Below are 22,693 nucleotides of genomic sequence, written 5' to 3'. Positions count from 1 at the left end.
ACCCACAATCCGTGACAGCCGTGTGGTTATTTTTTAGGTATGAGCAGCTCCCTAACTTTCTTTCCTGGCATTGCATTGTGGGAGAAAACACTTCAAACTAAATGTTTTTACAATCAAGTTTGATGTGGTTTTGGAAATAAGTAACATAGTTTTGTGACATGGGAGTGTTCGTTTTGTTCATGCTCGGCTTTAGCCCGCACCTCTAATACCCTACAGAGGTGTGCCACTCCCATTTTGTGCGTTGCATGCGGGACAACCATGAACCGCTGTGTTTGTTTTGAAAGTAAAAACGCAGAAAATTATGGTTCAAAGCAAAAACACTTTATGAGTTTTGGAAGGGCTTTTAATTGTTTTCTTTCCATGAATGTTTTTACTTTTGGACTTTAAAAGGCTCAGAGTCACTAAAATTGTTTGAATCAAGCGAGTCAGAAATAAACCTCAACAGCCATCGCTGTAATTAAACTACTTGCTCAAGCTAAAGGAGTATACTTATGAACATCAATTCCTTCGTTTGGAAGAGATTTAGTTTGACTCTTAAAATACGTTTGGTGGATAGAACAATGCGCTGCTGCAGGAAAATGCATCAACATGAGAATGAACACATTTAGGTTTTGTTTTTTAGTGTAACTTTGAACATTAGTATATTTTTTGGTATATTTTACCAGTTTGAAAACATCCTCAAAGCCTGGTCAGGCCTTCTGAAATATCAAAAGAGAGAACAGTTCTGCTGCATCAGTGTGTTTGAAACACAATCCTACTCGACACAAATAAAGGACTAAAGTAAAACAAGTCTCACTTTTCCAATGTGGTACTTTGTCAAACAGACAGTTTACTGCTTATTTTACATTTATTTAAATATGTCTCCAGAAATTCCATTACAATGGAGGAGATTGGAAACAAATTTATGGTGCAAATGGTTAAATACATAAAAGATATTGAACGAAATCGGTAGAATGATGTTTCCGATGCTCTGATAACCAACTCGTTTTCAAAGCGCCTGTTTCTTCACAACACATCGTAAATCCATTCAACTCCATTGTTGTGAAGTGGTGGCACAAACCTGGCAAATAAAAGCAAAACTATCCGCATATAGTTGATTACATTTCTAATATTGATGAATACACAAAGCATTTCAACATAAATGGGCAAAACAAAATAAGACAACACTATAACCTTTTAGTAAAAAGTGTTTATTTAGTGCATTTCTAGTTTGTCCACAGCAGGAACCAAAGTATCAAGTTAATCTGTGCTCCCATTGGTCCAGGTGTTTCTGGCTCTGGTCCAACACCATTGGTCCATTAAATGTTGTGGTGCAATACTATTGGTCCAGCAGTGTTCCTACAGCCTCCCATTGGCTCACTAGTGTTCTGGTATGACACTGTTGGCTCACTAGTGTTCACTTTAGGTCAGGAACACGTACGACCAGAAAAGAAAACGGACCTTCGGCATGCTGCTACTGAGCAGAGGTCCACAAGCTTCCATGCAACAATAAACAAACAGCAAGGGACAACAACAACAAAACGGAAAGATAAACAACAGCATTGCTTGTAAGAAGTAAGCATGGAAGCATATACAGTAAACCTTATTCTTACCTGCTAAAGCCCTCAGGAGGTTTGTCTGATATACGACAGATCTTAAAAAGGTAAAATCCCCCCCCCCCTCCCTCCAGATACATGCTCGCGCACACACACTAGCTTGCCCACACACACACACACACACACACTCACTAGCTTGCCCACACACAGACTCACTCACTTGCCCACACACACACACACACACACACTCCAACTTCACGCACAGTGTGTACTTGATCATTCACAAACGCAAACACACACACACACACACACACAGGCGCACCTGCATGCAGACAAATAATCTGTCCTCATGAGTATACAAGGAATACGTACGTCATTTTAAAAATATGACTTAACCCCATGAGCTCTGTGTAAACATAGCATATGGTAGAATAGATAAAGACTTCTTTCCTTTGTCACTAACTTTCTTGTCACTTTTCTCTTCACTGCAGTAACTTAGTTAACACTTGGACTCTTTGGTTCTCTGTAACAGTCTGTTTATCCGACTTTGTGACTGACTGACTCTCTCTATCGCTCTAATCTTCCTCCACCTCCCTCCATTGTTCTCTCTGGTTATAATACAGCAGGAAGAGTAGTCAAGGGCAGAGATTCATGAGTCCTGTCCCTCTGCGGTACAGAGCAGCAGAGCCAGACGGATTGATTGTCCTTGATTTATTTACATCACAGTCAGTCACAGTGGGCTCCGTTAAGTGGAAGAACACATTCCTGTCCTCCGTCATTTAGTCCTCGCCTCCTCCTACCCCTCTCCAGCCGGATGTGTGGGCATGTCGGCCTGAGATCTGTGTGTGTGTGTGTGTGTGTGTGTGTGTTATCGTGTATGTATGTCTTCTGCGGGTGTGTGTGAGGGGGTGGGGGGGCTAGGATAAGTCATTGTTGCTGGGCGACTTCCCTCCGCCGTTAAGTAGGGCCGAAGCGCTGCGACTCTTGGTCGGTGTGCCGCTGCCTGACCGTGAGAGTTCTGTCAGGTCGTGGAGGGAGGGCTCCCTGTACATGGCCACTGCACACGGACAGAGGAGACAAGAGGCATTGATTAATGGATGGCTAAGTCGTTGGTCCAACTGAATCCCTCATGTTTGGTATGCACGCCGTGTTCAGGCAGTCAGGTACATTTGGTTCCTCTGCACGACGGGCACGGAGAAAGAATGGAAAGGTTTGCTTTATTCAAAGTCTAATTAACTCTGGTTTTACAAGAAGGTATGACTTCACTGCCAATGTGGAATTGCTGAAATGCTCAGCTGTAATGCAATGATCCATACAGTTATAAGTAATGACAATCTCTCGTCTTAAACAATCATAAACAATGATTCTTTTTATTCTTTTTATCCTAATTGAATTGCAGTATTTTTCTCCTTTTTGCCCATGCAGAGACAATTGAAACACACTGCAATGCATTCAATAAATATTCATTGTCTTTTAGTTGCATGCTAGAAAACAGTCTTTTTACACACCGAGCAGGAACAGAGCAACACGAGCTTCATGTGCAGTCGTGTTTGTGTCTAATATTCTCTTTTAGCTCCGTTTTGCTCTCCACTTATCTCTGAGGCAAACATCTGGCTCGTGAGCTGTTAACAACGGTGCTGCACGGATGAGTTGTAAATAAATCCCGGCAATGAGTTTGCGTCTTCAAGTCAATGTTTTTTTGAGTGGGTTCTTGGTTACGTGCCTGAGATGAGCTCTGTGGTTATCACAAGCTTCAGCAAATTGTATGTTTTGTTCCATGACCAAAACATATTTCAGTAAGTAGCCATCTTGTGATTTTTGAGGCTTTTATGTGTCTTAAAAAAAAGGCTGTTGCCATGAAGCGGCTAAACGAGACAACAAAGCGTCATCACATGGAACACTACTCCGCCTCCAGCTTATATGTAAGGTAGCGTACAGCAATTATTTATTTTATGGAACTTTTTTCCTAAAAACAGCTGCCTTTCTTTTCTCTCTCATTTGTTTTGAAATGTAAATGATAATTCAAAGTGCTTTTATTGCTTTAGCGACGACCCCACCAGCAGTTGGTCACTCGGCTGGAGCCGGGAGACGACCTTGTTTTTTACGTTCTTCACTTAGTCAGGCGCCGTTAACTGTTGGGTGAGGTTTCCGTTTAATCAAAAACTCAGTTCACAGCAAAATGACCCATGACCTCTGCATGTGTTCCACCTGTGCTCCATATAGAGTTCAGCTGCCACACTAATCCACTGCTGGTACTCAGACAAACTACATAATCATCTGATAGAACACCTGCAGAGTCCTTAAATTTCATAAAGAATAATTAAGGGTTGTTTTTTTTCCTGCCAACTATAACACTATTTCTTGCTTATTTTGCTTATGTATTCCCCTTCTGATCTTTTAAAGGGCAGATTTGATTCCTTCCATAAATAACGGCAAATTAATGGAGGAGAAGTTAATCATTTTAGTTCGCCAACTTTAGTTATCCGCCCCACGAAATATTTTGCTGGCTTCATTCTCGCTGTCACAGGACGTCCCGACATCCGGTTGGTCGTCAGGTCGGCCGAATCGTCGCAGACAAATCAAGTGCTAAAGCTGCCGTGAGGGATTTTTTTTACATGTCTCTAATGCTAGAAACCTATTTATCTTTATTTAATTTATTCAGTGAGGCTTCCTGCTAATTTACTGCAACTTCATCATCATTATAGCGCGCAGGTTTTGCACACGTTTTAGATGTGATTGTCCCCTAAGGATGTTGTTCTTCATCTTCATTACTGCTTTTTTTGGCATGAATATGTATTATTATAGAGAAATATTTAGTTCTACATCAACTTTTCACATTATTTAAGGCATATAAAATCACATTTCTTTATATAATAATGTGTCTAATCAATAACACATGATTGGTTTCCACACTGGTTGTGTTGTCGCAGCATCCTTTATGTGTGAGCTGTGGTTTAAGGTGAGTACAGAGTAACTTTCCCTCATCAGCAGATCAATGTGACAACCGCTTTCTGGTGTCAAACGCTCTTCAAAGTTATCGTGACGTTCTATCGAAAACCAAGTTTTCTGCTGCTTTAAAAGTTGTCGAACATAGAAAAATGTGTACCAACGCAGAATAAAAGTCCACTTCAGTTCAACTTCAGTTGCTGCTTGTGAGGCGTTGTGTGGTTGAGCGCAGTCTGCGTCCTTTACCTTTGAGTGGTTTCGGTATGAAATGTGCGGCGGCCTTGTTCTTCTTCACGTGGTTCCCCTTCATCATTCCACCCTCCTTGTTGAGGCCGAGGTACCAGGCCCGACCCGAGGCCTGCTGCCGGTACAGCATGGAGGAGTAGGTGACGTAGTAGTTCTCAAACACCGACTCCTTGAACTTACACTCGGGGGTAAAATGTTCCTGAGGGGGAAAATGGGTCAGATTTTAGAACAAATCACAGAATCACAGAAGAAAGAAGACAAGAAGGTGATGAAGAAGACATGGAGAGGCGAGGACGTTCGAGGTCGTTCCACCGTCACGCCGTCAGTGTATTCATCCAGCAGTCGGTCCGCTGTTGGAGTCATTATCTCGGCCGGGCGATAGTCTCCGAAAACGAACTGCACCAACTTAGGACAGCTGACATTTGCATTTCTTTATTCCTGCATTTCCATAGCAACCGGCTACTCCCTTGAATATCAACCAGCCAGATGAGAGAAGGATGGTACCCAGGTTGCCGGGGGGAACGGGAAGATACAGAAAGAAAGGATGTTCTTTTTCTCCGCCAACCATTAATTATTTTTAATCAAGCTGTGTATGTGTGCGTGTGTGTGTGTGTGTGTGTGTGTGTGTGTGTGTGTGCGTGTGCGTGTGTGTGTGTGAGATAGATTCATTGCAACTTGACGGACACATGTGCTTTGTGTGTCTGCATGCGCACGTAGTTTGTGTCCTTCATATCAGGTGTGAGGAGATGAAGTGATGTGAGTGTTATGACCAACGTAAAGCCTCCAGGAGTGGACATGATGGGCCAGATAATGAGGTGGTATACATGCCTGCACAGGCGTAGCAGCATGGCTGTTACTACTCCGAGGTGTGTGTGTGTGCGTGTGTGTGTGTGCTTTTTTTCATTTTCCACTTTATTAGTTTTCATCTTTTAGGCTCGCAGGCTTGTTTAGATTGCTGAAAGTGCGTGTTGGTGATTCTTTTTTTGTTATTGCATCTCCACCACCCACCATCACCAGTCAAGAGCTTAAAGCGAGGCACTTAGTGCACCAACACCGCCTTCTGACCAGTCTGAGAAAAGATATGCACAGTGGGGATGTTTGTGTAAATCTCACTGGGAAAAGCCTGAAAACAAATCAAGGATCTGTGTGTAAATGGACAAAAAGTAATCTCCCTTTCAAAGAATGGCCACAGGGAGATAAACAAAAGGAGGCTAGAGGATGATCTGAAATCAATCCTGTGAAGCCACAATATCAGTAGACGGATAGAGGAGTTTCACACACTAGATTATAACACCCAGAGGCAACTGACTCACAAGGCAAAACTCTAGTTGAAGCATTGATGTGGTGATGGGATGATGATGAGACTGGCCACACCGAGGGCTGCTGCTTCATTACTCAACCTGACCCAAAGTAGAGATCGCAGTCCCCCACCGCCTGTAATGATGATGATAATGATGGTGGTGTGTGTCTGTGAGTGTGCGGTAAACCTACAGAGGTGTAGAGAAAGCCTTCGTTGTTCATTGCCAGATAGAGTTTGGTCTGGACGCCCTGGATGGCCACCACACGAAGCCCCACTGGGATCAGGTTGAACACAGCTATGAATGCAAACAATAATCCACACACGCACACACACACACACACACACACACACACACACACACACACACACGAAACAAACGAGCAGTCACAGAGTGAACACAGGGGGAAACGGAGAGAAAATTTCTCATCAATAAGGAAGCATCTGGTCTGACGACGCCTCCATTTTGCCACGGAGAAGCTATTTGACAAGGTCAGTGAGGCGCGAAGGCCACGGAATTACACTAACCATTTAGCAGCCGGCGTTGAGACGTGGGAAAGGGTTAGGATCCGAGGAAAGGGCACATAGCCAAGCACTGAGCAGTGCGTGTTAAGTTTGAAGCTGTTTCTACTCTTATAAATTACCGAGTCGTCATTTAGCCAATGATGTATGAGAAGTTAGCGAAATCCATTACCCAAAAGTGACACCTTCAAATGGCTCGTTTTGTTTGAGCAACAGTCAACGTTGTTTTAATTTACAATTATATAAATCATTTCACAGCAAGCAGTGTTTAAAACTCATTTGATCCACCAATGTATGAATCATCTAATCTTCTCGGGACTAATTCATACTTTTGATCATGCAGAGTAAATATCATTTCATGAAATGTGTTTTTGATGCAGATAATATTGCCAAAATATGAGCCCTATTCATTAACACAACCAAAAGGGTTACGCAGTGTGATGCTGATGCTCCTCACCAGTAATGCATGAGGCTGTAAAGCACATGTTGTCTGCCACGTCAAATGAACACATAAAGAATCTACATTGGTATCACAATTATTGTACGTTTAATAATCATATTACAAATTTTGAGTGCATCGAAAGATTACGTCACATCTGATATTGTTTGTTTCGTATTATTTGTGCCTGTTGTTAATGTTTTCTCCATTTGTGTGCAATCAGGCACAAGCAAAGCGTAATTAATGTTTCTCCAGTAAAATCTCTGTAGCAAGGACATAATTATCCGGGAAGTTTGATGAGCCAGGCCCTCGTATAATTACACTCATTTAGCCCACCATGTTCTTCATAATGACTGTGGGTTTATGGAGAACTGGATTACATGGATTACCCATTGAAACCCGGTCACGGGCGGCTGATTTCACATGGGTGGGCGTTCACATGATATACACCTTGTAATAATCCAATTAAAGAACATGCCCCTTTGTCGCCGTGTCGTTCTCTTTCTTGTCCACACAACAGTTGGTGGCCTGGGAAGTAGCCGAGATTAATGCGCGACGCTGGCAACACCGACTCGGTGCGAGGAGGAAAGCGATTTCTGCCTGAACCACAATAGCAGAATTACATTATCTGTATGAATCACACAATGTGTGTCTGTGTGTGAGAGAGAGAGAAAGAGAACGTGTGTTCTCTAGATAACTCAAGTGTGTTTTGCATTGTGCATCCTGTGGACAGTCAATCCATTTCTTTAACCGGTTAACGTTTAACAGATTGATTGCTGGGATACAATCTGACAGTTGGAGGAAAAGCAGCCGCTGGTTTCCCAATTAAATGAATACCTGACATGTTGCTGCGTGACTTCCACAGAATTGAGTTTATCATTAAATTAGATTTAGACAGCAAAGTGTGGATTTGGGAATTGAACTGAAACAGACCTTGCTCGATATGGAACCTTCAATCAATTGCATTTGTCTCTTGTATTTTGAAGTATCATTGAAGATTGAGCTTTAAAGAAAAGCATGGTTTCAGTTTATTCTGTATATTATTATATCATTTGATCTTCCTTTACTTTATAAGTTCAGCAACATGAGGTTTTAAGACTATATTTGTTTCAGCCTTCAGATATTTCTCGACAAAAGCAAAGCAGTTGGCGTGCATTCATGCATTGGAGTACATTTGTCTTTCCACAAAGTCACCGTCTCATTAATCCTCGAGGAAAAGAACGGTTCGTTGCAGCCCAAGTTGATTGTTGAAATGCAAAGCAAACTAAGAATTATTTCATATGTGGACGTCTCTTTTCTGCAAGTCCAAAGTTTGACTTACCGTAAGTGCTGTCTTCATCCTTGGTCCCATCGATGGTGCCGTCAGGCTGCATCTGCAGCTGGAAGCCCTGGCTACTGGAAAGCCTGGTCACAATACCCTTTAACTGGGGCTCTGAGAGGAGCAGAGGAGACAACTGCATTTACTGTCTTTTCGTCAAATATATCCAATCCAGCAATCACAGAGAATCCGGAAGAGTCAGGAGGAGAAGCTGATCATTTTTCCAATAACTGGGCCTTAAGGGCCCGATGACGGTCCCTGACCCCTGTCCAATGTGGCGCACACACTAATCCCCCCCCCCCCCCCTCCCAAAAAAAACTGAACAGATCCAACATGATAACAGTAGTATAGCTCAAGCTCTGAATAAATTGGGACCCATGCTCTGCATGAGCTATCACAGACACACGCTGCTACAACACTTTGCTGCGGGGCAACACAAAGTTGTTCACATGTGATGTGTGACGATTAATTCCTGAACCATTGCAAGCAGATGACTGAGGCGAGAAATGATGAAGTGACGGACCAGCCTCAGTGATGAGAGAAAATGGTGTTTGTTGGTGGTGATGAGGAGGAGGAGGAGGATGAGGACGATGAGGATGATTCTATGATGGTTGAAGTGGTGGTGCAGCTCGTGGATTCCCCACTTTTTTTTTTTTCTCCCCCACTTTCAGACCTGGTGGTCGTTTTCTCTTCCGTTTCTTCCTCGATCCAAACAATTTGACACGCGAGAACACGTTCAGCTTGCTCGGCTTCTCGCTCGTGCCCTTGCTGTTGCTCGGGCTGCTGCTGCCGCGGCAGGCATTCGCCTTCTCCCGCGCCTGTCGCTTCTGGCGGATCAGGGAGCTCGCGATAGCCGCTGCCCGGGACATGTTCCCCCGATGGAGTGAAACAAGGCTGCGCGTCCCGGTTGGGAGGGATGGAGGGGAGGGGGGGGGGGGTTCGCAAATGAGGCGGTGGTGGGGGGGGTGTAGGATGCGGGGAGGTTGTCTCTACACCACCTACGGCTCGGTTCGCATCACGAACCGGCCGCTGCAGTCTCGTGATTTTAAGAAGGGTCCAGAATCCTCCATTGGTGCGTCCGGGCGCTTCATGGTAGTCGTTAAACAATCCCAACGGTGTGCCAGTGAGTGAGCGGTGATGACGCCGCCTCACGTCCCCCAACGGGTCCGAGTGGCAAAGTCTGTCTGATCTCCCCCTCAGGTGATTCTCCTGGCTGTCCCGAGAGAGCGTGGAGGAGTTAAGAGGGGGCCCAGTCCTGGGTCCAAGTGGCGAATCAACAGCTTATAAACAGGTGCGAACAACACAGGGGTTGTTAGTGATGAACACTGCAGCTGCGGCTTCTTCCTCCTCTGCTGCTGCTGCTGCTGCTGCTGCTCTGCACCGCTCCTCTTCGACGCTGTCCGTGACAGAAATGCAGCAACCGGAATGTTTGTCAATGAAACGGCTCCGAGGGAACGGAGATCATGATGCATGCAGCCGTGCCGTTCATAAAACTGCTGCAGCCCTGCCCGCCCCGAGGAAGGAGAACAAGGAGGATGGGTGTGGGGGGGCGGGGGAGGGGGGGTGTATGTGTACGTGTTGTATATGTGTGCGTGCGTGTATGTATGCGTGCGTGCGTGTGTCCGTGTGCGTGGAAGGGGTCGGAGGGGTGTGATGAGGGGCGTTCGGGCAGCTCTTCCTCATAGGGCACCTGTAGCCCTGAGCCCCACGTGGCATGATATTTACATGTCATCCTGCATGTGTGAAAGGAAGGGAGGTGAGAGGGAGTGGAGTGGGGGTTGTAATAAAGGAGGAGGAGTGAGAAAAAAAAGGAGTGAAATGAAAGGGAGAGAGAGCAGACGGCCAGGTGAATAAATGGGAGGAGGACTAATGGCAAACGTGGGAGGGGAGGGGAGGGGGGGGGGGGGGGGCAAGTGAGAAAATATATATTGAGTTTGGTGAGAGAGGGAGAAGCTTGTACACAACCTAAAAATTGATTGGAAACAGATCATGATGAATGAAAGAGAGGAGGAAAAGGGAGACGAGGCAAAGGGGGTGAAAGATGTTGAGTGTGTGAGGCTGGAGGAAGAAGGTGATATGAGATGAGGAGGAAAGACAGAGAAATGCAAGTGAAGGGACAAAAATGGAAGGTTGAGAGAGACCTGGTGAGCGTGTGTGAGAGAGAGAAATTGGGAGAAGGAGGGGCTCTCGTCTTATTTTGGTGCAGAGGTTCACCACTGCTGAAAGGCTGCAGCGTGCAAGAAGGAGGTGAGTAACGAAGACAGCACTTCAGTCCGGATGAGCCGAGTCTTTCTTGAGATGTCTTATTTGCATTTGCGCCAGAGCAGATGCACACACACGTACAGCAGCAAACAGACAATTCATGCATGTCGACCGGCCGCAGGCGAGACGCCACAAGAAAACAGATGCACAGCTGTCAGCGGCAGATGCACTCGCAATGGCGCATGGCAACTGCAACTCCCAGCTGGTCTTGAGGGAGACAAGGTTGCGGACAAAGAGCCGAGCGACTCACAGTGGAGGTCGACCTGCGGCACCTGGCGCCGTGCAGCAGGCAGAGCCAATGCATGCTGTTCACCAGAGGAAAATCGATGGCTGGAAACAGAGGATGTGATGAGCAGTAAAATGCATGACTGGAGTGGACATCTCAGTAGCACTGTGAGATCAGCCCGCGTCTGGAGGAGAAAGTGATGGACTGTGGACAGAAACTTGGGTCAGGACCACAGTCACTGAAGTGGAGCCTCTGTCCTTGACTGAAGGAGTTCAACTTACACCAATTGCCTTCTGGTTAGGTAAGACCATTGTGAATGTATATATATATATATATATATATATATATATATATATATATATATATATATATATATATGTATATATATATATATATATATATATATATATATATATATATATATATATATATATATATAGTTAAGGTGTTAACGTGCAGCTCAACCCACTCCCTGTAGACGGCACTTCAGCCATGAAAGATTTCATAACCAATCTGTGATGTCATCTAAAACATCAAAATATGAAAGCAAACGTGTACAACCACTGTAATGAAGGGACGGAAAGCTAAGCCTTCATCTTTCATTTATGAGCTCCTGGCTTTTAAAACCACACCACGTGTCCCTAAAAGCAAAGGCAGCAAAGACGTAACACAATGTAACGATACAAGCTGCAGGGCAAACAAACCAGAGACCTCTGAAGAACATGATCACCACAGTGTTTCACACTTTAGCCTTAATTACATCAGCACAATAACAAATTGAAATGTTACAAAAGAGTATGTGAAGCAAAAGCAAATTAAGTGAAATTAGAAAGATACATTTGTGCTGATATAATCTTTTCTATGATTTAATTGTGTCAACTTATATAAAGTTTGGTTGGAGCTCTGGACCTGCAGCAGTTAATGTAAAGAGGCTGGAGAAGAGGGAGTTAATCCTGACAGAGAAAACTATACAGCAAATATCCAGAAAGAGCCCTTTACTGTGTGATTCTGTCTAACCATTAATTCCAGTTATGATCAAAAACCCAGCAGCACATTGCAGTATTCATAATAAAGATGAACACATAAACACACCGGTGACAGACAGCAGTGAACAATGATGTCTACATTGGACCCGTTAAAAAGCTGTGAAATTAACATGCTTTCCTTTTACCTGAAACCTTTTTGGGACGTTTGTAAAATCTTTAGTTAAAAAACCGTTTTGCATGATCTTATTTACAGACAATGTAAGAAACTGTCCTGCAGGCTAACATGGATGTTGACAGTAACAGGGTTTTGTACTAAGAGCCGAGACTTTTTATTTAGGGTCGCTTATATATTTAGCACTCCCCAACTGACACTTCTGTCAAGTTTTATGATAATTCTAAAAGTTGGAGTTGTGAAATCCGCCCTGTGAGCTTGGAGGACACCGACAGGGCTACAAGTGCAGGATCCCAAGGCATGAAATGCTTTGATATCGTCCCCAACGGATACGTCAGAATGATACTAAGAGCCTAAATGACAAGGCCATACATTATGAATGGATGGAATTGAGGGCATGTATCTAATCAAACGGTTTTGTCCGGCGTCCAGCGGTCCCTCTGAGCAGAAGGGCGCGTCCGGCGCTGCTTTCAGCACCATGGACAGCGCTTCAAGTTTGAACTGAGTTAACGACACACGTCTTACTTTCGAGCAAAATGATCGACTTATTTCCCACCACCGCCATATTAAACCGAACATGGTGTGTTCTATGAACAAGTGAATGTCGAAAACAATCGGTATAAGTATCATCAACAAAAGCACCGAGGCAGCGTTTTAGAAAAGTCCCGTCAAAGACTTCCGTTGACCTCAACTCAACCAGGTGTTCATCCGTTTCCCCCTGTAATAGTATTATATTCCCACGGCTCCAGCAGCCGAGCTACGCTGGTACTTTTGGATTGCTAGGCCGGCTCCAATCTCGTTATTTCCCATCATCCCCCCCCCCCCCCCCCCCGGTCCTACCTGAGGTCGATCGGCGGAGAGGGAAACTCATGCTGCGCCCGTGGAGCTCCGGAGCCTTGTGCTCATGGCTTCTCGCACTTCCTGTTGTGCGCTGCGTTGCGCTACGAAAAGAGGAGGAACTACCGAAGTTCTAGCCGGTGAAATCTCCACGGGATTGGATCCATTAAGGCCGCGCGCACGGCGTTGACGGGAGATCATTACAGAACATTAGAGGCCATTAAGCCGTTGGAACCGGCCATTAATGATTCATCTAAGGCCCCGCTGATCTGGCACAATAAGAGAGAGAGGCAGCCAAGAGGCCGTTCCCAAATCCAAGAGTCTATCGAGGAAGTGTGTGCGCGTGTGCGTGTGTGTGTGTGTGTGTGTGTGTGTGTGTGTGTGTGTGTGTGTGTGTGTGTGTGTGTGTGTGTGTGTGTGTGTGTGCGCGCGTGAGAGTGCGTACTGTACAAAGAGGTTCTGTACACGTCTCTGTAGCCTCTAACTTTAACCAGGTGGCCTACACTCCCAGAGCCCAATACTATTTCTCCATGAACCTCATCATACCGGCCATGTATGTCTCCTTACTGGATACGTTTTTACCTTTAGTTTTTATCTATGACTGTTACACTGTCAGAGTATACAACTTGGAACATCAGTTTAGCACTGCAACTAAAGATTAGTCTGAGTTGTACTCCATTAAGTGTAAAGATAATATAGCTTTAATGAAGTGCTTGATAAGATGGAAGATCATATACAATGCTTTCATGTTGAAATAAGAGGATTGAACTACCGTAAGGGGGCACAAAGGGGGTTAACTGCGTGTTAAGGCTCTAATCACAAACAAATACAAGTTTAAAGGCAACGATTTTGTAGAGCTTTGTATTTCTCAGTGGGTCTGCGGGCTACACCTCAATCAATGTACACCAACACAGCACATTACTGTATATAGTAACAACACCGCAGTCCAGAATTACACATGGAGTCTACACGGCCACTCATAACTCTACATTATCAGCCCATTACATTGTTGTGCTGTTACAGTGCTTCCTGTGAAGCAGCCTGTTAAAACACAACAGCATCCGCATTACTGAGATGAGAAGTATCACAGAGTGTCTGCTGCTGCATATGCTCCAGGAGGCTATGAAAGCCATTGAAGGCAGCAGGATGTTGATGAGGAATATGCACACTCAGCAACTTGAAATGTCAAACTACTTGAAAAAGAAACATCTAAGGTATAAATCTCAGTTTTTTTTTGTGGGGAGCAATTGTGTTGTGTCTGCCCACATAATTGTATCATTGCTGCCTCTTGTGATGAAATAACTGTTGGATCAAGCAGATGGAGTTGCTGGGTCACTGCATGCCTGTGGTTAGATTTAGTTTCTTGAGTTGTCTCAACTGAACAGAAATACCACTCGAGCTTTGAACAAACACACCACGTCTCCCAAAATAGTTTTGTAGCCTTGGCCTGCAAAACAAAACCACGAAGATGCCAGCAGGAACGTTTAGGCAAAGGTTACGAAGCCAACAGCCCGGGCAGGGAGCCAGTATCCAATCACTGTAGTCTATTCACTAAAACCTCTATGATGTTTCCCTTAAGGTTTTGGCGAGCATCAGCTTTCAGTGATTCACATTATCAGCCACTAGATGACGCCATATGATCAGATAACAGAAAATGGGCGGTTGTAGAATTGGCGATTCTGTATGTGCGCAAAGGAAAACCCCAAAATAATGTGTCTCTTCCTTACTCTCATGTGCACCACAAAGTCCGCAACCCTTGATATCTGAATATATATATATATATATATATATATATATATATTTATATATATATATATATATATATATACTTATTAAAGGGCATGGTGGATGCCACACTATAACTATCTCTTCGTTTAATGATAATAACACGGTTGTTTTACTGCCACATATTTGTGATATTGTAAACAGTCATAGTAATGGCAAGAATTTAAAAAAAAAGGATGGACATATAGAAAATGTTTATCAGACCGACAACTGGCCAACTATAAAGAATACGTTTGGTTGCATACAGAACTCCATCACAGCCCTGTCACATTTATTTATTTTAATCCACACTCTTCAAATTGAAAACCCCAGTTCATGAAAGCCCCTCATCCACCAGCATATGGCAGCACGAAGGGTGGAACCACAACTAGGGACAATACAGATTAAACAATAAATGCTCCACTGTTTTCATGACATCACACATTGTGCTCCCAAATTATAGCACCGTCACCACATAGCGCCATTTGGCTCTCTTCGTGATTAAGAAATCAACTAATGAAAGTACTTTCGAGGTGATGAGGTTAATTGTGTACAGGAGGTGATGTTAATTTGTTGATATTCCAGAAAGTTCTCTCGGTTATAATTATATCATAAAAAAACGTAATCTGTTCAGGATCTAAATAGAATTTAAGTCATGATTGTGAGATGATTAGTCATGAATTAATTCACAACTAATCTAAGATGATACAGCCTCATTGTGTCTCTTTGAGGCTGTGTTTAACTATATGCAGGACAACCTCATAAAACCTCATGAAACCTCATAAAACCTCATGAAACCTCCTGAAACCTGAAACCTCTTGCAACCTCATGAAACCATGAAACGTTAAAAAAAAATAAATCATGAAACCTCATGAAACCTCTTGCTACGCTGGAATGTTTTTCCTATGTTTTGCTGGTAATTGGTCATACACAAAAGTAACCAAAAAAACAAACTGAAAAGTTGACCATATGCTGTCAGGGTATGGCAAAGTTGATACAATACAAGTTTAGTTCTCATTATGTGTTCGTTGTGCATTTTTTTCGAGACAACATGACATCACCACATCACAGTCAGATGGGCCCTAATTGCTGTGCAATGTTGAACTCTGCTGCCATAGTGCTGGGTCACAATCTGGGTTAATTAATATTAGTGTCTCTCTGGGGAATCCTCTCCTGCTGCTTATTTTTGGATTCACACACACACACACACACACACACACACACACACACACACACACACACACACACACACACACACACACACACACAGAGGCACAATGTAGTTTTAATCCATATTTATAAGACTAATCTCTTTAAGAACAAGATGTTAATGAGTTCTTGTTCTTCCCAAACTTAATCCTTAATGCCACTATTATTATATATAGTACAGTACAAGGTGACATATAATGCTTCATGTCAGTCCACCTGAGGTGGAGTGGGTTATTGATGAAGATATTTCAGGGGGAAAGTACATCAGGCGTGATGTATTTCTGTGATTATAAGAGCGGACGTTGCTGCTGTCTTTCGCCTCGGTTCCGTTGTGCTGCTTGAAACTATTCACTGTAACAAATGCGGCCTCAGGAAATTGCTCAGCAACAATTAATACTCAATTTTTCTTCCATTAAATGCGTGTAAGTGCTTTTTTCCCCCCCTGTTGTTGTATACTTTCATTGTTAAAAACCATATTCAAATTCATAATCTTTCCCAGCCCTTTGGGGGTGATGCATAAAATCAGCGAACACTGCTTTAATGAGGAGGTTCGGTTTCATTGAGACTGCTAAGGTGTGTGGTGAAGTTGCACTGGGTAGCTTTATACGGGAAGGTATACTTGGTTCCACAGCGTTTATTGTCACAAAGGCAGCATTTATAACAGGAGCGTTGCATTGGAATCCCTTCCAGGGGTTATTATGGCTCTGGATTTATCATCTTTTAAAGCACCCTTCATACTCATTGGCTTGCTTTTATTGCGTTTGCTTTGTGTCCTTCGAAGATGCTTTATGAGTAAGGGCTGCCATAAATAATGTTTATGACTATTCTGTCAGCAGTCTTTTGTTTCGGTACAACACTTTGTTGCTATAGCAACCCCTAATGGCACAGTTCCATAGCAGCTTCAGTTTAACTGAAATTGTTACATCGTGCTTTTGGTTTGGACCAAGACAATGTTGGTGTTCATTTGTAACTTGTCAGCTTAGTTTTTCCTGGATAAATATGGTGACAAGCTCGCCCCGTTTCACACTGTCTGAGACCTTTTCCTGAACTTAACCAAGTAGCTTTTCTGTGAAGTCAATTTGGAAAGGTGTCCCTCGAGGCTGTTCAGGAAAACGCATCTACTGCAGCTCTATACGCAAGGTCAAGGACCAGTGGGTGTTTTCCTCCTTCCCGGCTCAGTTGAGCTCATGATGGCTTGACATACCATAATACAAGTTTTTCAGACCAAACACAAATGATTTGTGTGAATTATTTATTTTTTTTACTACAAATCTGAACCATCAGTCTCTATATGAAGCTATCTGAATCGGAAAGGTTCCTGTCTCAGTGCAGACTTTACCTTCAGCTGATTGGATTTCTACCAAATTCAGATGCCGATAAAAACAGGCTAACCAATAAAATTATTACCTTTGCTCACGTGATCAATAGATTTTTCTCTGACATTAATGCCCCACTTCTGTTCGTACATCGCACAACGACATGGATGTCGATTGATTGATCAATTTGGTCTCACAAAGTAGTCATTTCATTTTCTGCTGACTTCGAACTTTACGGTCAGTGTGTTTAGCACATTGCACCATGCGCGAGGGAGATATAATGAACAAAACTCCTCCTACCAATCTGGTTTATTGAATAAATTAACCACCACTTGAGAATATTGGAAAGATAGAAAACACGAATAATTGTTTATAGAATAATACATATTATTCTTAATTGATTCGGAATTCGAGGATACATTATGACAAGAATAGCTTCACGCTCTTCCTTTTCTTCTTCTTCTGCTTTCTTGTTTTGTGAATGAGCGGGTCTCGTGCATCAGATTCACGGACAACTCCCTTTTATGTCTCCATGGCAATGAATCGCGCGTGTATTGTATATTGCTGTCCGGAGGGGAGGAGATAAATCTGTGTGCGCGTGCCGCTGAAATGACATCCAAGACGCAGGAACCCTACAGAGGGGAAATAGCCTATCTCAGCGATGTTTTAATGTAAACATGTATGCCGTCTATCGAATATTTCATTGAGCATTTACATATCATGCATGGTGTATTGTCTCCTCCTGTTTTGGACAGCGGCAAGATGCTAGATCTGTACAGAGAAACCATGCTTTAAATCAACATTATGTATGAACACAATTCGATTTTTGTGGAGGTTTTTGTTTAGCCGACGATGTTGGAGTCCATTTGATGTTTTCTGTATTCTGTACTGTGTGGACAATGGGAATAAGTGTAGCCAATTTGCTGATCTCAGCACAGCCAGATACTCCCTCTTTTGTACTCACAATAAAGAAAGAAAAAAACGCCTCGGTCCTCCTCCCTGATCCCGACTTCATGATTTGGGTTCATCACTCACCTTTGGCGGCATTATCCTCTTTGCTTTTCGATTTTCCACTCATGGAGCACTGCCGCTGCTGCTGGTTGTTGAATCAAACTTCAGGTGAGGGATGCAAGGTTGCGGTTTTACTTTTTCATCCTCGTCAGATGTCTTTCCACACACACACAAACACTACACACACATACACTACACACACACACACACACGCCGCTGACAGTCCAGCTCTCACCGCCCCTCTCTGCCTCTCTCTCTCGTAGGCGCGACTCTGCTTGAGGACCCGCTGTGTCTTTATGAGACACCAGCAGGAGCGCTACCAAACGTGCACGCGCAAAAACTACACGCGCACGCGCACATTGAGAGACAAAGGAAGATGTCACACACATGTGCACACTTTGATATCCGCTGGAACTATTTAAACAAGTGTAGGTGCTGGAAGGCTCCCTTTAAGTGTTTTAAGCTTGAACTAATGGCTTTTAATGGTTGTTATTTATTGCGTAATACCACCAGGTTATGGAAACAACTATTAACAGGAATAAATAAAAACAACAATGATTATAATTAACGCATACTATTACATGTACACTATGTAAGTCCCTGTCTGAATACTGAGGAAGAATAAAACAGATTTTCCTGGGGGATGAACCTCTTAAAGAAGGTCACCATATTCACAAGTATATGTCTTCCTACTGATTAATGCAGAGCAACCTGCAAACTCAGCAGTAACAATATGTAAATGAGTCAGTCCATTGATCATTTAATCAATTTGTGTTAGAAAATGTCTTTTTTACTGAGGTTGAAGTGGGATACACTTATACTCGAGAAATGCTGCTTCCCAGTGTGCCGGTGTTTCTTTATCTAGAGTCCCTTTATTGAATAAGAAAGCGTCATGATTATTATTGGAAACTGTGTTGTGTTACGTTAAAATGGCATTCAGCTACATTACAAAATAGTAATTATTTACTCAGTCACATGCTATTCACAAATGAAACACTGACGATGCATGATTGATAATGACAACTTGCACTATCTGCAACGATCACTTCCTGGAACTCTATTTTCTCTCTCCTCTCCTCTTCTGACTCGCATACATTGTCTAGTATGACAAGTGTATACTCTTGCATAACAGGTCTGTTACTTTTTGGGGTCTTTTGTTGACTCCAGCTCCTAAATAAACCATCAGCCCGAAGCACAGCCGGCCCTCTGCAATGCCCCCCCTGGAGGATTACTGTTCTCTGCTGGGACCAGCTGCTCTATTAGAACAAAAAGTGCCACATACGACCTGTTCCCATCAATAGAACCCACTCATGTTAAAATGCTCCTGCAAAAGTAGAATCAATGCAAACAGACTGAGCCCTCGTTGGCAACTTACCTGTAAAGTGAAGATAAATACATTTAGATAGAGTTTGTATATTTTTTCACTGCATTATAGTTGGCAAAAGGGTAACAATCCATGTTTTTTAATCCTCCTCGGTGTGACACCAATTTAGATTATGACAGATGAAGAAGGGTCAAGCCTATCAAAGTGTTTAATTAAACTGCCTCTGAAATATGTTTTGTCTATGATAAAATATCCCGCATTATATTTTCTTATTACTTCTCAACTCAGTGAAAACGGTGTACCTGGAGTTAAGAAAACCAGAGAAATCCTCAGTTACATAAGTCATATAACTGCTCTGTACTGTGAACTGAACCCAGGTCAGCTGTACAATATGACAAGGGAGACATTGACCTCATGGGTCATACAGGCTGTAAAACAGCTGTGTGATCACGCTACACACTTGTGTTGGAAAACTAAATAGATTTCTAGTGTTTTAGAGCCTGTTTTTATTTCATTTGATTTCTTTGTCCCTCACCAGTTTACAGTAAATGAAGACAATCCGATTAGAGTACAATAGAACAATTTGATAAACAGTCACAATACACAGTCTGGATAGGATTCTTCTCACTGGGGACAAGCTTTCCCACCAGCATGCGTTTCCTGGTATTAACCCACTTTGTGTGCCTCTTCAAACGGGTGATGGACCTGTTCATCTTTTCTGCTGTAAATACAAAACATTTTCAAAGGTGATTCATACTTATGCAGTCGCATAAGAAATAAAAAGAGCAGTGCATGCCACCATCCCATTTAAATCCTCTCAGGCCAATAAGTCACCACAAGGCAACTGTTGCCAAGAGGCTGCTGGCTCAAGGCCAGCTGAGCTGGCTGTCAGTCACAGTGATTTGTCTGTAGCCGCGCTCTGTGTAACTCACAGTCTAATCAAACTGCCCTCAATACTCAATACTCAGGATCAAGCTTGAAGTTTGGATGTTTTTTGCTTCACAGCGTAAATTGCAGCAGCAGCTGAGGAGTTAGAATAATAATGTCAGCCAGGTGAACCGGCTACCGTGTGGTTTCAGGACGACCACTGTCCCCATGAGCTACACAAGACCTTTACATGGTGCATAAGTACAAAGTACACAGACATAAAACGTCATTAATAAATACATTGTGAAATACCTGTACTTTCGATCTCCACGAGGTTGGCGTTCCTGCTGTTGTGTCTCTCAAAACAGAATACAGATCAAAGCTCAAGATTGAGCATGAAAGCAGCTCACTGCAGCCGCTAATACTGATACGACATGATGGCTCGCATACCTGCACTCATTTTGTTTTGTTTTGCACGGGTTGCACATTATTGATATTGTCTTAAAAAGATATTCTGTGCAAAACAAGTTGTTGAGCAGTGTTCAACAACATTTAAAATACCCTACAATAAGTGATAATTATGTCACAATGGTAAAGATAAAAGTGAACAGGAGCACAAACGAGAGATTACTGAAAAAAAGTCAGCAAACTGACTCAGTAATGTCATTTCACAACATACTGCCCAAATAAGGCTATAACAGCAAAGCGTGTGTGTGTGTGTGTGTGTGTGTGTGTGTGGGTGTGTGGGTGTGTGGGTGTGTGTTTGTCACGTACGCCATGCTGCGAAAGCTGCTTATTGGTGAGGACTCATGATGAAAAAAACTGGATCGACGGCGGTAATGTCAACAAACAAAAAGACACAACAATGTCCAGGGCCCTATTCCTCGTACCTGGCTTACTGAGTTAGCTGGATACTTTTCAGGATAAGATCCGATTTTCAGTTCCTCGGAGCAAGTTTGAAATCCCTGAACCTGTTCCAGCGCTGGTTTCGTGGAACTCACTGTCTGGTGGCTACGCCCACCAGACAAAAAAAACAGCTCCCTTCGTCTTTGATTAAGGAGCAATATTAGTTATATTAGTTTTATAGGAAGAGAGTTCTTTGAGATCGCCAAGATCCGTTCTCATATCATCTTGACTTCATCATGGCTATCGATTCTGCTGACAAGAAGTCATTTATTTACATTTATTTACCTTCTGGAGCCATACATTGAACACCACATTGCTTCAATTTACTTAATTTCTGATTGTGCAGAATGTATACTGATCCTCCCATACACATATTCAAACTCCTCGTTATATTGTAATCTACACCTACATGAATATACACATATATAGTACATGATACATATGCATATACAGTACATATATCCTCATAATATTAACGTGTATACTACTGCCAGCCGACACATTTAAATAAATGTAATCTGATTGATTTGGGTGATGAGGCACTGATGCATTTAACTTGTCTGACATTTTGCGATGCTCATGTCTTGCAGTGAGAGCAGTGTTATGCTGCGTTCACAGCAAAAGCGTTGTGAATATTTGCAATGCGTTTGCTGTAAACGCAGCATTAGACTTTGCCATGATGTCATGATAATCTCTTGCTCCTAAGCGAATACAAAAAGGCTGTTCCTCTCAGTTTATTTGCCCTTGTACTGTTGCTCATCATGGTGTCAGTGCTTGATTATTCCCTTTTGAAGAGGAACGGCCACGCGCAATTATCCAGATGACTGACGTCTGGTTTGAATTTACAAGACTGTTTGAGGGCGGGCCAACCTCTGAGAAAGAGAGTTAGCCTGACGTCAATCATGTCAGTAATTTAAGATGGATAATAGGACATTTGATCGACTAAATTTCAATCCAACACTAATGGATGAAGTCATCTGTTTATTTGTTCCCATCTCTGTGTGATAAAGGCAGAACTACCTGTCAATGTGCAGCTGGCGAAAAGACTCAGGCCAGACAAGAAGAGCTGTGAACCTACAGGTTAAAATCAAATCCTAATAAACTGTTCATGACATAAAATGATGTAAATGTAGAAATATGACGTTTCAGCAATACTAGTAAAACATAAAAATCCTGCATGCTAAATATTACTCAAGCAAATGTACAAACACATTAATATCAAAATATACTTAAAGTATCAAGAGTAAAATAATTCATAAGGAAGAATAGCTCATTTCAGAATAATGGATCTTGTATCATTTGATTATGAATATTGATTCATCAATCAATCATTAATGTGTAAAATCACGAAGGATGCATCTGGTAAAGGTGGAACTCATTTTAATACTTTAACTTTATATACTGCTGTGCAATTTAATCTATAAAGTAATGTATTATGTGATTGTCAGCAATGTATGAGTAAAGAGTGAAACATTTGATTTTAAACTATAATTGATTAGAAGTAGCGGAA

General features: G+C 42.7%; 1 protein-coding gene and 1 long non-coding RNA gene across 4 annotated transcripts in view; one reads left to right on the top strand and one right to left on the bottom strand.

Moving 5' to 3' along the window:
• Positions 1-1,179: 1,179 nt before the first annotated feature.
• fgf13b (fibroblast growth factor 13b) lies at positions 1,180-18,387 on the bottom strand. 3 transcript variants are annotated; one of them, XM_068600085.1, is made up of 5 exons: positions 18,111-18,387; positions 8,307-8,417; positions 6,219-6,322; positions 4,728-4,926; positions 1,180-2,592 (listed from the first exon to the last, which is right to left on the bottom strand). In XM_068600085.1, exons 1-5 carry the CDS (start codon positions 18,151-18,153, stop codon positions 2,453-2,455), a joined length of 597 nt encoding a protein of 198 aa, XP_068456186.1. In that variant the 5' UTR covers positions 18,154-18,387; the 3' UTR covers positions 1,180-2,452. The 3 variants fall into 3 exon arrangements, with proteins under 3 accessions (XP_068456186.1, XP_068456187.1, XP_068456184.1); XM_068600086.1 differs by lacking the exon at positions 18,111-18,387 and adding an exon at positions 12,790-12,858; XM_068600083.1 differs by lacking the exon at positions 18,111-18,387 and adding an exon at positions 8,977-9,825.
• Positions 10,348-22,693, top strand: part of LOC137802289 (uncharacterized) — a 14,740-nt gene continuing 2,394 nt past the window's right edge. The window contains exon 1 of the long non-coding RNA XR_011079959.1: positions 10,348-11,092. This is a non-coding gene — a long non-coding RNA (uncharacterized lncRNA). The remainder of the gene's footprint in view (positions 11,093-22,693) is intronic.

Source organism: Clinocottus analis, unplaced genomic scaffold, assembly GCF_023055335.1.
Source record: "Clinocottus analis isolate CAN_PGR_092001 unplaced genomic scaffold, fCliAna1.0.p SCAF_5, whole genome shotgun sequence".
Classification (NCBI taxonomy): Eukaryota; Metazoa; Chordata; class Actinopteri; order Perciformes; family Cottidae; genus Clinocottus; species Clinocottus analis.
This window is presented reverse-complemented; position numbering and strand designations above follow the sequence as displayed.

Excerpts from the sequence above, each read along its gene's own strand:
- fgf13b (XM_068600083.1), bottom strand. The coding sequence starts at position 9,172 with ATGTCCCGGGCAGCGGCTATCGCGAGCTCCCTGATCCGCCAGAAGCGA. Across the intron at positions 8,418-8,976 it reads GAAGAGAAAACGACCACCAG|AGCCCCAGTTAAAGGGTATT; the intron begins GTCTGAAAGTGG and ends TGCTCCTCTCAG. Across the intron at positions 6,323-8,306 it reads GGATGAAGACAGCACTTACG|CTGTGTTCAACCTGATCCCA; the intron begins GTAAGTCAAACT and ends TTGCATTCATAG.